This window comes from Tiliqua scincoides, chromosome 1 (genome assembly GCF_035046505.1).
Source record: "Tiliqua scincoides isolate rTilSci1 chromosome 1, rTilSci1.hap2, whole genome shotgun sequence".
Classification (NCBI taxonomy): domain Eukaryota; kingdom Metazoa; phylum Chordata; class Lepidosauria; order Squamata; family Scincidae; genus Tiliqua; species Tiliqua scincoides.
The window spans coordinates 225,213,399-225,229,461 of NC_089821.1; the positions used below are offsets into that span (position 1 = coordinate 225,213,399).

Here is a 16,063-nt window from a genome sequence, read left to right on the forward strand (position 1 = left end):
GGCCAACACTGTTCATGTACACCATAAAAATACTTGATGTTTTGTAATGGCTGCTAACTCACATCCCATTAAGTATCTTCTTTGTAATCAATGAAATTTACTCCCAGCTGAATGACCCCAATCCCATTCTAGTTACATGCAACTAGTCAAACATTTCAGTTAGTGGCCCTAGATGAGATCGCATGATTCTCACTATATGAAAAGCAGCAGCCAGCCTGCTGAGTGGGTCCTGGATGAGTATCACTATGTAGATGAGGATGCATCTCTACCAGGTGTGCATTAGCACCCACATCAACCATGTGCATGGAAAGCTGCAGAACTCCCTTACTTGATCAGAATGAATGTATGCATCTGTAGCTCAATGGTAGAGGATGTGTTTTGAATGGAAAAGATCCCTGCTTTGTTCCCTGGTATCTACAGGTATGGTTAGAAAAGACCCTTCCTGAAATCCTGGAGAGCTGTTGCCAGTATGTAGATGATATTAAACTTTTGCTTCCCTCTTCTTTTTATATGCCCTTAATATCCTTATCCTTGTACTTTGGTTCATTCTGAGCCTTAGTATAAAGCCAATTCTTTTTAGGATCAAAATGCAGTTATCTATGCTGAGATTACTTCATCTATCCCCATAGTAACTGGAGTCAAATTCTCTTACAGTGAGTTATTGTAATGAGTTAAACGGACAGATCACATTCAGAGCCAGACAGATGCTGTTATGATTAATAATGATATATCCTTATAACGTTTTATGTGCCTGTGCTAAAATCATTCATGTGATTGGACTAGTTTACCTCCCACTGCAGTCAGTGGAATTAACTCCAAGATTAATGGAGAGGCACATTTGACTTTATTTAATACAGTCATATCTTTTTTTCACTAAGTGCCCAAGCCAAGCAAAAGTGACAGCCTGGAAAATTATGTAACTGTCCTTGATTTATGAACTTGCAGGAACCTTAGCAACCCAAAGCAATTCTATTTTTTCAGTAGCAGTCTTTCTTTCATACATTTGCCAGGCAATAATTATACTCCAGGTGTCCCTAACTATCTGAAGTAACTCAATACGGATCATAAATTGTATGTTTTGGCACTTTGACTAGGCAGTGTGCTCTATACCATCTTTAAAAGTTGCCTGAATTTTGAAGCTGAGCAGCAGGGAATAAATTTTATCACCTGTCTCCAGCTATGTGCTGTGCTTGATATACATAGAATAAAACCAAGTATGAAGCCCAAGTACTTCACAGAACAAATTTTTGCAGCTGTGCTATTTGCTGCTGAAACCAATCAGCTGCCAGAACTTATTTACACCACCATGGCAGAATTAAATCTAGATTTAACACTTCATTACATAAGTATCTTGAATGACACTTAGTGGGGAGTCTCTTGAGATCCTCACTGCCGCCAATGGCCAATATACATTCTGCAGGATCAGCACTTTCTATACTGAAATGTTTTGTAAAAATCAGCCTTAAATGCTCTACCTATTCCTGCAATGCTATTAGGCCTTTTGAATGGCGCTCCATAAATACAAAATGAAACTTCCTCTTTAGTATGAGTTTAAAGATGAACTCAAAAAGTAATATTAATATTCAGCTTGCTATTATTTGTACTTGAGATATATGAGGCCTTCTCCTGAAGACCTGGAACACCAATATTATTAACTCTTTCCCCATTGCCCGCTGTTTCTGTTGTTTCTATTGGGGTCTCCTTTTTATTTTTAAGTGTTGATGCAATACATTATGCATTGATGTTTTGGGTTTGCTAAGTGAGCACACTTTTTTGGTGTATCTTCATGTTTGCTTAGGTGTGACTAATTTAGTTTCTGTATGTGCACATCTCAGCAGTGGCCAAAGAGATAGTGGTGATGTAGAAGCAATTACATGGATGGTGGGGGCATTAGGTGACCAAAAAAACATGTTATCCCTAGTGAGCATGAATCCTCGCAAGGTTTGCCCCCCCCCCCGAAATCCTTGCCTGGGAGAAACGTGCTGACAACCAGATTCCAAAGTTCACACAACAGGAACCAAGCAGTATAGTTAAGCCATTTCAGCCCAACATTGCATATATGCAACAGGGATCAAATGCGTACACCTGAGGGCTGGGCAGAAATGGGTTAAAACTGGTAGTAAAATCACGATTTATGAAGTTGCATGGATGATGTGATTTGGGGAGTCTGATGCAAACAGAAAAGTGTTTGTTTCAACCAATGCAAACAAATTACTCAGCAGTGCAGCCACCATCCCAAAAAGAGATGTTGTCCTGTTTCCAAAAAGTGTTGGCCTCCTCTTGTCAGCTCCTTCCCTTGACACTATCTTTTCTGCCAGCTGCTCTGGTACTCTAATTTTGTGCTACATTGCTTTAAAAATATCAGGGAACATCACATAGTGAAACTCACGATAAACACAGATCGCTTGCCGTATCTTGAGAGTCTACACCTGTTTTTATACTTAGCGCACCAGATATAGCCATCATTCTAACCTGTCTGAGTTTAGAAGCAGCCATTTCCTTTAGAAGTTACTTGAGGTATTGACTAGCTGGCCATGCACAGATGGCTAGCCATATTCTTTTGGTATCTTTGAATGTACTCTGGCATCAGCCTCCATTTGCAGATGCAACCCAGTCGCCATGTGAACTACTGTTGTGCAGAATGGGGCAAAGAGGGGACATGCTGTCAGCTGGGGTGACTCAGCTGTGAGCTACATTGCAAAGGCCTGTTGACCATCACTGAGCTAGCTGTAGTGGAGCAGTCCTTTGACAGGACATCATAATTGCAGCCAACAAGCAGTTTTACAAAATGGCTTGTCCAAAAGAGGGTGCCAGTTTAGCTACAGCTGTGCAAGCCTTTACAGACACAACAATTTGCATTTCAATAGGATCTGAAAGCCTGTACTGAGGAACCAGAGAACAAGCCAAAAGCATCAGTCTTCTGGCTTGTTGAGAGTGAAATGGATTAAAGTAGCAGCGGCCCAGTTATTCCATCACTGCTGCTGGATGAAGAAGTGGGAAAGGAGGAAAGCTGCTGCAGCTCCAAGTGGTCACTCTTGGCCCATCCAGCTACTTACAAAAGCACAAGTGGGCAGGTCGAGGTGATCTGGAGCCTGTCCCCTCTTCCCTTTGCTTATCTGAAGCTCCTCTCCACATGTAGCCTCCCTCCTCCAAGTTGCTCTTGTTTCTAAGGAACAGGAGTGAAGAATATTGAGTGGAGAATACTGGATGCCCAACATGCTCTGCTCCTGTTCCTTTGAAATAGGAGCAATGTGAAGGAGGGAGACTACGTTCCAAGTGCAGCTCTAGGCAAGCAAGCTAAGGGAAGGAGGAAGGGATGCCACCCTCCTCCTCTCCTTATTGGAGTGATAAAACTGGGGGGGGGGGTTCAGGCAGTGGGGAGACATGGGCTGGACCTGTGTGAAATTCTTGTGGCTTTCCACAGTGCGATTTGGAATCATGACAGAAAATTCAGGCACCCCATTTGTCATACACTGGGCAGCATGGGCTGAAAAACTAAACAGATGAGAAGTAGATGTGATGGCCACCTATGGCTGCAACTAGAGAATGTATTGACACACATGAGCTGCTAAATACCAGTTTGGTTCCTTCCCCTTAATTTAAGCAAACTTTGTTCTGTAAGAATCTATGCATATGATTCATGTGTATGAAAAGAGTACCTTACAGTAGTGGTTCCCAAACTTCTCCTTGGAAGTTTGTGAAACACGAAGTATTTGCAGGGGCGGGAAAAAGGCAGCAATGTGATCCCCAGGATCGCACCACTGCCAAGGACAGAGGGTTTTTTGTTCTTTTTAAAACTTATCTCTGCCTGTGCCGGCCTCCAGGGGATGGGAGGAGCCTTAGAAAAGTTAAAAATAGTGATCAGAAACCACTTCCTGTTTCTGATCACATGCTCTGATGCTCGAGGACCAGAAGTGGTTTCCAATCACTATTTTTAACTTTTAAAAACTTTTCTAAGGCTTGGAGCTCCCCGCACCCCTCAGAGGCCAGCACAGGAGATAAGTTTTTAAAAAAACCCTCTGTCCCTGGCAGCGGTGTGATCCTGGGGATACAAGTTGCTACCTTCCCCCCTCGCTTCTTAAAGGACCAGGATCTAGTGCTTTCCAGGCTGGTGGGTTGCAACTCACCAGTTTGGGAACCACTGCCTTATAGTTTAATTTAGACCCTGAGCATTAAGATACCACTTAAACATATATTTATGTGCCATTGTATGTGCTAATGATTAGATGTTTTGCTTAGTTATTAACTGTTCAGGGCTATGTGCAAATCATTAGTCTTGTCCATGTATCTGCACTTATTTAATTTACTCTCATAATTGTAGTCTCCTTGCAAATCTTTTCCGTTCTGAATTCAGATGATGCCTCAGCTCCTGCACTGGAGACTCAGCCCCAAGGTGATGAAGAAGGTGAGCATATCTAAAAATGGGATGGGGAGCCCAAGCAAGCAAGTCCTAGGGATTTTTTTTTTCTATAGCTTTATAGGAAATTCATACCGTTTTCTGTGTTTCTGTGGAAGTCTGTCTCTGTTTCCACCAGCATAAGATAGCCTATTGATACTTTTACATATTCGATGAAAGCAACCTCCAGGAATAGAACTATCCAAGAATCATGAAGATGAACAAAGTGAACTAGAGACCACTCAAACTTGTTTTTGGTGCACTATACTAATTAGCTTCCCCTCTGGAAGTTCCAAGGTCAGAGTTTAGTTGACTGAGGTCACAGCACTAAGGAACTGTAATGGGCATGTACCTCGTATATACAGTGCCCTTTCAGTTGTTCTTTGAATGGTGATGTATAAACTGTACCAGCCGAGCCACCAAGCTTGAAATGTATGTGTAACTGTGAAGGAAACACAAATCACCTTGTTTCAGAAATGCAGGTCAGTTCTATCATACCTCATGTACTACCGAGAGGATAGAAGCAGTCTTGTTTCATGAGGGATACGGAGGAAAGAAGACTGGTTTTCAATGTAGAAGTTTGTCCTTGTCTTAAACTCAAATACAATATTCAAGCTCATTTTTACCTTCTGCAACATTGTCACTTCAGCCAACACCAAGTAGCCTGGTGACTTCAACCATGTTTCATTGGTGGGGTCTGATCCAGTATTTGGGAACCACTGTTACTTTGGAATCCTTGAGGAGACTGTTGGTGTAATCTAAGCAAGTGGAAGCAACTGATTCAGCTAGAGCTTTGTGGAATTATTTACATTGTGTAATCAGCACATTCCAAAATTTGCACCAGGAAATTTGAATATAGATTTCAGAACCAGCCTTTCATCCTGCTCCTCATTGGCAATGACTGGGGTTTTAGACACTGAAGGCATGTGTGGTTCCACCCTCTTCTACACTCAGAACCAATGCCTGTCATTCCTACGGCCTTGACAACAGAAAAGTCTGAAGATGGAGCCTTACGGGAGGCAGGGCTTGCTAGAACCTCAATCATGCCCATTAAAAGCAGGTTTCATGACAAAGGGCTTAATGATTGCCTCCCTGCTGGTGACAGCTTTGGTGGCCAGTCTCTTGATGGCAATTGCCACAACAGCAGATCTGGTAGATTATGTTTTCAGTGGTAAGGGGTCTGACCAAGTAGCACACCCAGGCACAAATACAGTTTCCCTTGTAATTATCACTTTTTTTTTTTACTTTTAATTTTCCAGATATAGCTTCTCGTTACCCTACATTATGGACTGAACAAGTAAGAAGCCGACAGAACAAGACCAATAAAAATTCTGGTAAGTTGATGGAGTGCAATTATTTGAAAGCAGTTAATATATTTAAAATATAAGAGTAACGTGAAAGACAGGTTACTCACCCCATATGCATCTACAATGCTTTAACATGGTAATTATACATTTGTTCGACATTTTTGCATGAGTGCAAACAATGTTTGTAGTTTCTTTAGAATGTATATATATAGGGATTTTTCCTTATCACCAGTGACAGCGTCAGGTGGCTGGATGTATAGGGCAAAGCCAAACATCCCCAAGCTTACCAGTGGTAGTGTGTGGTGCTCATTGGTGAATGGGGGGGGGATTTTCGGCAATGGCTGTTCCCCCTCCCATCCTAAGAGAATGGGAAGAAAAGGAGCAGTGGTCACATTGTTGTCTGTGTTCAGCAGTAGGATGGGAAATGGAGGAGCTCACATCACTGCTAAATCCCCTTAGCAGCAGCAGAGGCAGCAGTTTTTTTGCCTCCCGCACTCCCCACCAGCCAGTGGGATTTCTCCCCAAAGCCCCTGTGTCTTAAATGCAACAATGCAGATTATTTTCCTGCTTGATATATGGAAGAACATGACATTCTTGAAAGAGTAAAACAAAACAACACCCAGAAATGCTTCATTTTAAGTAGTACTTATTTCATCTTTATTACACTGGAGACCAGTCACAGCCAAAGCAAAGGAGTTATTGTGTTTGGAACTGACTTTCATTATTCAAGAGTCTCACGTGTACAATTATGAGAGACCACAGTGCAAACAAAATAACAACCCGGTCATCAATGTTAGCTAGCATAGCACTTTGTGGACTGTAAAATCCTAACAGTCCAAACCTAGAAACCACTGGACAAAGAGAACCCATTACTTGTCTGGAGGCACATTTGGGGACTTTGATCCAGCACTGGGATCATCTTCCAGCCCCATTGCTGCCACAGCAATCAGCATTGCTGCTTCTGTGCTAGGGCTTCTCCCAAGGCACTATTTTGTCAGGGATCACCCAGTTCTGGGCAGGGGAGAAGGGTGAAGGAGAGATGAGGGCCAGCAATCAACCCACAGCAGGGTAATCTGCAGGCTGCTTAGAATGAACTGTCACTATTACCCCAAGGTTTGCAGTAAGATGGGAAGGAAATTTCTGCGTCTCGCCCATCCAAATGATTTTCTTGTTGTAGTGCCTTCCCTTGCCACTCCATTCTCTTGGAGCAAATGCCCTCCATTGTCCTGTGCGAGATAAAGGAAAAATACATGTTCAGAGAGATGCTTGAGGGGAGAAAGGATGGACGCCTCAGTAATCTTTCCAGTTGCCCCCTTTTTCCAGTTGCCACATCCAACCCTGTTATTTTGAATGGGATACAGAAAACTGCTCAGAAGCCACATCAAACGTTCCTGATGACCACTTTGGAAACAAGTGTGTCAACCTTCACTTGAATCCTGTATATCTAAAACAGAGCATCCTTCCCTGCTTTGTGCAGGGAGACAACTCTTCTTGAGTGGTCTAATTCCTTATTTACTTCTAACCCTAAGCTGGTAAACTAAATTCTGTGTGCTTTATGACTCCTCTTCTTGCCTTTTCCTGGCAGATAAACCTTTCCAGACCTCCACAGAGCACTTATATATTAAATTGCTTCTTACACTGCAGTCTGTTGGAATATACTTATTGCGGTATTTGCCCTATCTTTAAAAATCCCCATTTTACGAGCATTTTCATTTATCTTTTAATTTTACATATTAGTTCAGGATACTTATAAGCTCTGGCTTCTGGCATCTCTAGTCTCTTCCTCCCAACAGGGATAAAGACCCTCCCACCCTAAAACATTTTTTAAAAGTGTTCTGTTTAACGTCCAAGTGATACCGTTTGTGTTCAGGATGTTCCACTATTTTATGGAACCCCCACAGTGGAAACATTTGCCTGCATTTTTTGCAAGGTTGGTAATTTTCTTTTATAGAATATGTTAATTTAATGCCAAAAGATAGTGATCTTCAGTGAACTACTTTTCATTACATTATAAGACTTTTCTGCAACTCCAGAATGAGATGTTTTTAATTGTCATTGGTAGGCTCCTCTGACCCTCCACAAAACAGCAGACTGAACCCCTAGGAAAGAGTTCTGATGCAATTTAGAGAAAATACATTTTAGTAGAAATAAATGAATGGCACAAGTATACAAACACATAATCATATAAAGATGTAATAATATCCAAAGAAATTAGTGAAAAATAATGTTCAATATAATCCAGGCATGTTTACTCTGAAGTAAAACAATTGAGTTGTCCTATTGAGATCTATAGGATTTACTTTTCATTAACTGTGTTTAAGATCTAATAGCACAATCATGCGTATGTTTATTTGAAAGTAAGTCCTGCTGGGCAGCATTTAGATTTCTGGCACAGCAGCACACCATTGTAAGAAGTTTTTTCTTTGAATGAAAAGAGAGTTCCTCTCATGCAAGCATCGGTTCTGCTCACACAAAGACCCATTGCATAAGTGCTACTCTCATTCTGTTCACAGAAGGAAATTCTGCTGACTCTGCATTGCTGGAGCTGCTGCACACTGTGTTAAATAGAGCTTACTCCTCAGTAAGCATGTATAGGATTGCACATCCCATCTGGGACACTTACAAGAAAGCACTCCTAAATGTCAGCATGAAATCCATACAGGTACATCTAAACAGATTGCTAGTAAAACAGGATACTGTCATTCCCTCCAGTATATTAATTGTGTGAATAAGGGTCAAACTACATGCAGCTGGTGTGACAGGGGTCAGCATTTATGTTTTTGTAATTCTAAAGAGCTACACGGACCATAATCGCAAAAGTCTGTGTATCATCTGGTTTAGTCTTCCTTTGTACTGTGTAAAACCTTCTGTGTGCATATGTGGTAAGAAAAAAGAAAACAGCAGTGGCCATAGTCCCTTGTTGAATGACTGGCTCTTGTTTGTTTGAAAGTCAGCAGGGATGAATGATGCCCCTTAAAGTAATCACACATCCCTTTGTTTATGGCCTCAAAATAAATAGTTTAATAAAGCAAGCTACCACCAAAGAGACTTAAAGGGAACAGTACATATTTTATGAGGCTGCTCCATTCTGTTTGTTTTTTCCCCCTGTACCAGTAACAGCATTCCAAGGACAACTGTTATGTTAAATTTCTTAATCTCAAAGCAGTCATGTGATAGGTTGGACACATATGAATATGAGGGTCTCACAGTGACCTTCTGAACCTAGATGGTTAAGAATTCCTAGTAGATAGTAATGTACTGTAGTAAGTAATAGAAGCTTTCCTTATTTTAACTGGTAAACAATACAGTGCACTGTAATGGGAGGAGATTTCCAACCTATAGTATTACCCTTTTTGAATCCAGCATATGGGAAAGGATTTTCATTGCAACATATATGGCACATGTCATTTTTGCTGTATCTCAGTAGGTTTCACACTGTCTTCTGAAGAAACCTAGGGTTCTTTAGAAGCTTACAAAACTTTTCTCTATGAGGGTAATGGTGAATAAGCTGCCTGAAAGGCAAGATCCACCATTAGCAAGCTTTCTTTTGCATTCATTCCTGGGCAGTCATGTAGGAGTTCCTGAATGGGAAAGTCAGCTTGGAAAGAGTTCCCAGAGGGTAAGAAATGTGATAGCCACTGTTCTAGTCTGCTTTGTTTGCATTTTTTGAGAACTATTCCCAGTAATGCTAGAATAGTTTTCAGAACCTTGTGTACTTACAGCCCAATCCTATAGAGGGCCTATGGTAGTGGATCCAGAGATCTGCTGTTATAAGATCCCAATCCTATCCAACTTTCCAGTGCTGGTGCAGTCCCAAGGAAAGGGAACAAGCATTCCTTTACCTGGAGGAGGCTTCCATGTCTGCCCCCTTACTGCAAGATGCTGCACATGCCCAGTTGATACAGCTGCACCAGCACTGGAAAATTGGATTGGATTTGACCCTAAGTCCTTTAAAAGAAGCACAACTATCCAGAGGTGTACTCAGGGCTTTTGGTGCCCAGAGCAGTAAAGCTGTGACATCATTATTCCATGCTACATCATTATGTCATTTTTGGGGTTCTCTGCACACTCTCAGCAGCTGGTTGGATGATTTTGCCAAACCAGCCGCTGAGAGGGCACATGCACTCCAATTGCTTCCTGACTGGAGAAGCAACTGGAGCACATGGGCTGGGGCCCCCATTCAGTAGGCACCCAGGGCAGTTGCCCTGTGTTGCCCGAGGGAAGATATGCCCCTGCAACTGTCATGTCACTATTATGTGCATCAGAGCTGTTGGCAGAAATGGCCAGAGGCTGTTTGCACTTCCCACACACAGACCCAGAACAGGTGAGGTGCTGTGGGGGGGTTTGTGGGCAGTTTGGGGAAGGTTTGAGGCAGGGAGGGCAGGAGTGGTTGGGGGCTGGAGGGGTGGATCCTGGCAGAAGCAGCAGCATGCTCCAGGTTGCTATTCCTATTTTTTCTTGCCTGACATGCTGCCTGGCTCTCCTAGGACTTAGGCTAGCAAAGTAGCTGGTGTGGATCCATGAAGACTTACTGATGATCAGGAGGCATACTGGGAGGTAACTAACAAAATTTTACTTACCTCTTCCAGGCCATCTGTTTCCTTCCCCCCACTATTGCATGCAGCTTGTTATCTGTCAGTGCAGCTGCATGGGGGAAGATGCTGGAGGACAAGATTGCAATCTTAGACTGCAATATATGCACGTACCTAGGTGTAACAGCCCTATCCCAACTAGCTTTCCATGCTGATGCAGCCACGCTGCAGCCTCGAGGTGAGGGAACAAACTTTCTCTTACCTTGCGGAGGCCTCTGTGACTGCCTCTCCACCACAGAATGCAGGGCATGCCTCATTGGTATGGCTGGATCTGGATCTGGAAAGTTGTTTAGAATTGGGCTTTAAGTCTCATTAAGCTCCTTGAGCCTTACCTCTGAGGAGACATGCATAGGATGGTGCTGTTTATGTAGCTGTAACTTTATACCATCCATGGCTTGACTGTTCTCTTGCAAGCAAAGCATAATGATTGTGATCTGCAATTTATGCTTGAACTTGGAGAAAGAAAGAACAATGCTGGCTTTATTGGCACCCCACTATTCTCCTTAGATAGCTCACTGTGTGCTAATTCATATCCATATGAATATTGATTCATATCCATATAAATATTCATATGTGGTCTCCCCCTCCATGATCTATGGATCAACACTTGCAAATCAGAAGCTAGGTGGGTGGCTATTGGAGCCATTACTGTACTCCAGTTTTAAAACTCCTTCTTGGGTATTTTGCCTGGTGCTATTGTTATGATTTAAGAACCCAACTAAGACATATTTTCCAAGCTTTTAATTACTAGCAATGGCCTTTAGCTCTTCTTATGGTGTGCTGGCCTTATTCTGTGCTGCTGGCTTATTCCTGTTTTAATTTGGTTCACTGTTGTGTTTGTTGTAATCTCATTGTAAACCAAAATATTAATCTGATATAAATGGAAAGGCAGGAGAGAAATCTTGCAATTATATAAAAGTTAAATGTGTTTAAATGCAGAGGGAAAAGTTGTGAATGGTTGGCACCTGGTTGTGTTAGTGCAAATCCATTGGGCTCAATCTAAAGACTGTTACTTTAATTATTCTGGAGCAGTTTGCACTATTGATTGCCTTTGAAAACTAGCTCTCTTTTGAACAATCTTTCTCTGGACTGAAACCGTATTTGTGGATATATGTCCTTTACACAACTAGAGAAAGTGAACAGTAAAAGCAAAAGTCTAAAGGCCATTTCACATATTATGCTTTACCAAGACATTTTTCTTTTAAATAAAGATGTTTAATGTGAATATGACAAATACAGGCATGTGCCGCTTAACAACTATTTGCTTAACAACAGATCACATATATGACAATGGTCAGAGCACAGTAATGATGCTCTTAATGAGGCAATCATATCTTCCATAGCCTGCAACAGTGCCTGTTGATGCAACAGAGAGGCTCTTAATGCAAAGAAGTGGCAATCTATCTCCAGTAGCTTGTACAGCCAGCTTGTGACTGGCAGGGAATGTCTGTTTACACAACAAAGGCAATAAATTGGACTGAATGTTCACTTAATGACCTAATCACATAACAACAGGAATAGGAGAACGTATCCCCATTGTAAGTGGTGCACACCTGTATATGTTTCCAGTCACAGATATAACATAGATCAGGGCCGGCCTATCCGTGAGGCCAGTTGAAGCCATCCCCTCTGGTAGGGGATTGGTGTGTAGAGGGGTGCCCATCTCTGCCTCCTTGCCTCAACTGCTCTTCCATCTCCTTCCATCCTTGAATTGGGCAAGGAAGAAGAAAGGAAGAGGAAATGTCGAGGGGAGGCAAGCTAGAGTGGGAGGAGCAGGGGCTAGGATATCAGCAGCAGCATTTGGGATGACACCTCAAGCATCAGGAAGTCTTGGGCTGGCCCTAACATAGATGAGCTTGTGAAAGAACTAGAATTTGGCTGTGGCTTCCTGGTGAGTGCATACAGTGGCAAACCAGGTGTTCTAGTGTGAAATGGCCTTTGATGCTGCCATATATTGCAGTAAATGGTTAATCATTTCCAGGAGGGTCCTTGTCAAGTTGTTTTCCAAAAGGTCCAGGTTATACCTAGCTGTGGGCAGCTGCTCTTATGTCTGATTAATGTGTTTGCTGTTACCGCTAAAATATACTATAATTGTCAGGTTTGGGATTAATCATTCTTTCCTAAACTATCCATATTAAAATGCAGACTTTCCTGATCTCCCAGAGTCCTCAAGCACCATCTTCCTTTCAAGTGATGAGGCAACCTTCCATCAGCTCAAATAACAAAAAAAAAATAAATAAAAAGAAATGGCCAAGCAGGCCATAAGGCCGGTGTTCATGTAAACTGTAATAAAAAATATTGCCTTATTAGGTGACTGAATGCCAGCACCACTGTTTCTTGCAACACTGCTTGTCTGAAGAACTTTTAAACATTTAGAATCTGTTTTATTTGAACCACCCTGCCAAAATAGGCTTTTGGATTTTCTCTCCTTGTCACAAAGGGTTTCAAGCTAAATTCGTGAAATTAAAGGGCAAGGCAAGGTGAGGACCATAATATACAATGTATTTTGAATTTTTATTTTAGTACATATATTAAACTAGCATATGTGAACTTCTATCACCAAAATTGCTTAGGAAAACACTGCAGTGTTTTTTTGTGATACATGCCATTCTCTCCACACACAATGGATCACTTAGTGCTTATTTATCTAGGGTGTTTTCCATTGGTAAAATATAAGTTGTTTTTGTGGTTAGTGAGACATGGAAAAATGACTGTGTTCTTTCTAAGTCAGTTTAAAAAATCATATCAGAGACTGGGTTGTAAGCATTTGGCTTACATTTGCATTCAGGCTAACAGTTATCCTTTTTTATTTTATATCATAGAATTTTGGGGGCTCCCCCCACCCCTGATTTTTTTTTTTTTGCTTGATTGTATTTGGATGAAGTGTCAACAGAGAAGTATCTTGTAATTTAAATGATGCCAGTATTCTGATATCACCAATGTAAAGAGCTACTGCCTTTGTCATCCATAATTAGGAATAGCTACAGGCAGACTATGAGCAGCTTTTAAACATAATTGATTGCCAGTCAATTCGAGTGTATAGAAGTTAGGGAATAGGCTTCAGGTCAGTGGTAGGGCACCTGCTTTGTATATCCCAGGTCCAGTTCCTAACATCTTCAGGAAAGGCAGTTGAAATCTCTGGTCTGAAACCCTGGAGAGCCACAACCAGTCATTGTAGACTGCCCTGAGTTAAACAGACTGAGAGTACAGTCTTGAGTGCTGTGACAATGCCAGCACAAGCCCCTTGCACCGGCCTAGAACTGTTGCAAACTTACCATAAGACATAGCACCTCTTCCGGAGTTGGCTGGGCCAGCACAAAGATGTGCACCAGCCCAAGGAGGCTGAATCCAGCCTCCATGCTGCCGAAAAGAGGCAAGATTGCGTCACCCTAGGGAAGCTGGCGCGGGAGATTTGGGAAGGCAGGGGGAGGGAAGAAAGAAGGTGAAGAAAGAGGGAGGGCTGGTGGGCAGGCTGGTAGAGAGAGGGGTGTGACTGAACTCCAGCACCCCTTTATCCGACCAGGGCAGCTCAACCTAGGCCCCTCAGATTTGCTTCAGCGATTTCACTGGTGCAATAGCTGCATAGGCCTGACTGCAGTGTGATACAGGGTAAGGGGTGTTCATTCACCTTACTCCGACTTGCGCCATAGCTACCCCAGCCCTGAGCTGGATACAGGACAGGCCAACTGGCCTGCCTGTTCCAGCATGGGTTAGGATTGGGCTGTAATGGACTTAAGAATTTGATAGCCAGTAGGTCAGAAGAGCTGCAGGTCGACAATGTTTGGTCTAACTGGTCTGACTTGATACAAGGCAGCTTCATAAGAGAGTGAAGCATGAACTCTGCATTAAGAGGACTGTAGCTCTATGGTGGTGTATACTGAACAATAGGTTCAGTTTCTGGCATCTCCAGATAGTCCATGAAAAAGACCCTTATCTGAAACCCTGGATAGCTGCAGGCAGTCATTGTAAACAATACTGATCCAAATGGACGAACGGCCTGATTCAGGCTAAGTTTATTTCTCTGGTCTAGCTCCTTTTCACAACCAGTTGGCTTTCCTCCAAGGCAGCTTTAGTGAGTCCCCCAATTCGTTCCCAAGTTTGGCTTGGGTGAACTTCACCAGCACCTCTCAATAACATAATCAATCCAACATGTTGCATGTCATATTTGCTCATCGTGGAGATCTGTTCCTTTCACAGTATTTGTATTGGTATGTATCATCTGAGAATTCAGGCCAAAGTCACCAGTAGCACAGAGGCCTTTCTTCCTTGAGCAGGATGTGAGAGATCATACCAATAGACAATATGAAACATTACCCACAGTGTAGGAGAATGTTTCTCTTTTCCATCATGGCTAAAGGCGAAGGTGGGGTGAGATGTGTTTTTCATTCACTTTCCCCTTGTTTTGCTCAGAGCCTGATGACAGAGCCAAGCCATGGGCCTGCCTATGCTGCAGGAGCCAAAATAAAAGCTGAACCACTGGAGCTGACTATAAACATATGAAAAGTAAACTTCATGCAAGTATATTAAAAAATTGCTGGAGCTGTAAGAAAATAATCCTATGGTATTCTTATTGGCTCTTCTGCTTTCCTGGCTCATCCATGTTTCTGGACCCAGAACTGCCAGAACCATCCACCCATTTCCACTGAGCTTTCAGCTTTTATTAATTTCTCAGCTTCTCCAGGAAAGACTGTTCTGTGCATTCTGTATAGACTAATCCCTGCGCAGAGACGGCCAGGGCAAGGGCAGCAGTGCTCAGACTTATCCTTTCAAAATAAGATGGGTCTGTCGATGACCTTGAACAAAAGGCTGAAAATGTGTTTCTGGTGGAACAAATGGAAGCCACGGTGTCTCAGAGGAGTCTTGTTTTAAGACTTGAGCTCACCATCCACATTGTTTAGTGTTCTGGACCACCACCATTACTTCTAGCATGGCTCTGTCCTCTGGAGGGAACATAGTGACTCAGAAGACGTGATCCTCAGCACCTTCTAGTAGATTCAACAATATTCCTCAGTTCTACAGGAATGGGTAGACAAAGAGAAAAAAAGCTACCAGATGAAGTAGTTCTTTTGAGCATAAATACTGTTTGTAACACATGCACAGATAGCTATAGCCATGGAGAAATAATTCACAACTTGCTTTTGACACGATAAGGTACTCTGATTGTACCACGCCATACTGCATTTGTTTGGATAGGGCAGACACCACACAGAAAACTTGAAAGTCACCATTTCAGAGAAACCAAAATATTTGAATGAAGCAAGCTTAAGCTGTAACCTTGAATAGAAATGCAAAGTGGCCGTATTCTCCCTCATTTTAACCCTGTGTGGTGCATCATTCATATTCCCATTTTAAACATGGGTTATGAAGGATGAAACATGACAGCCTTGCCACCCAGTAATTCTATAGCTGACCAGCAATTGGTTCAAAGGTGACCACCTTCCAGATCAATTTACTGAATCGTTCCAGATCTTAAGTAGTGTAAAGTAAGGCTATGATTGATTGACAGTAAGCCAAAGCAAAACTCTGTATTAGATCCTAGGAGGCCCTGTGTCAAGAGCAAAAGAATTCATTTTGGATTTTACATCTAAATTTAAGCAAGACAAGATCTCCATTTTTGGTCTTGAGATCTGTCAAACTGGTATGTTTGATACTCAAAAACATAATGTGCAGGTACAAAAATTTTAGAAGTCTAAAACAGCTGTTTAGAAGGCCGTTGTGAAAACCAGATAGAAGAGTTAGCTATAGCCTAGAATTAAGGTTGCTCAAGA

At 42.2% G+C, this 16,063-nt stretch overlaps 1 protein-coding gene across 1 annotated transcript in view; it reads left to right on the forward strand.

Annotated features, from left to right (window-relative positions):
• Positions 1–16,063, forward strand: part of SMOC2 (SPARC related modular calcium binding 2) — a 105,769-nt gene that overhangs the window by 32,819 nt on the left and 56,887 nt on the right. Inside the window, exons 6-7 of the mRNA XM_066622995.1 lie at positions 4,355–4,405; positions 5,656–5,730. Coding sequence (XP_066479092.1) covers positions 4,355–4,405; positions 5,656–5,730 — 126 coding nt within the window. The remainder of the gene's footprint in view (positions 1–4,354; positions 4,406–5,655; positions 5,731–16,063) is intronic.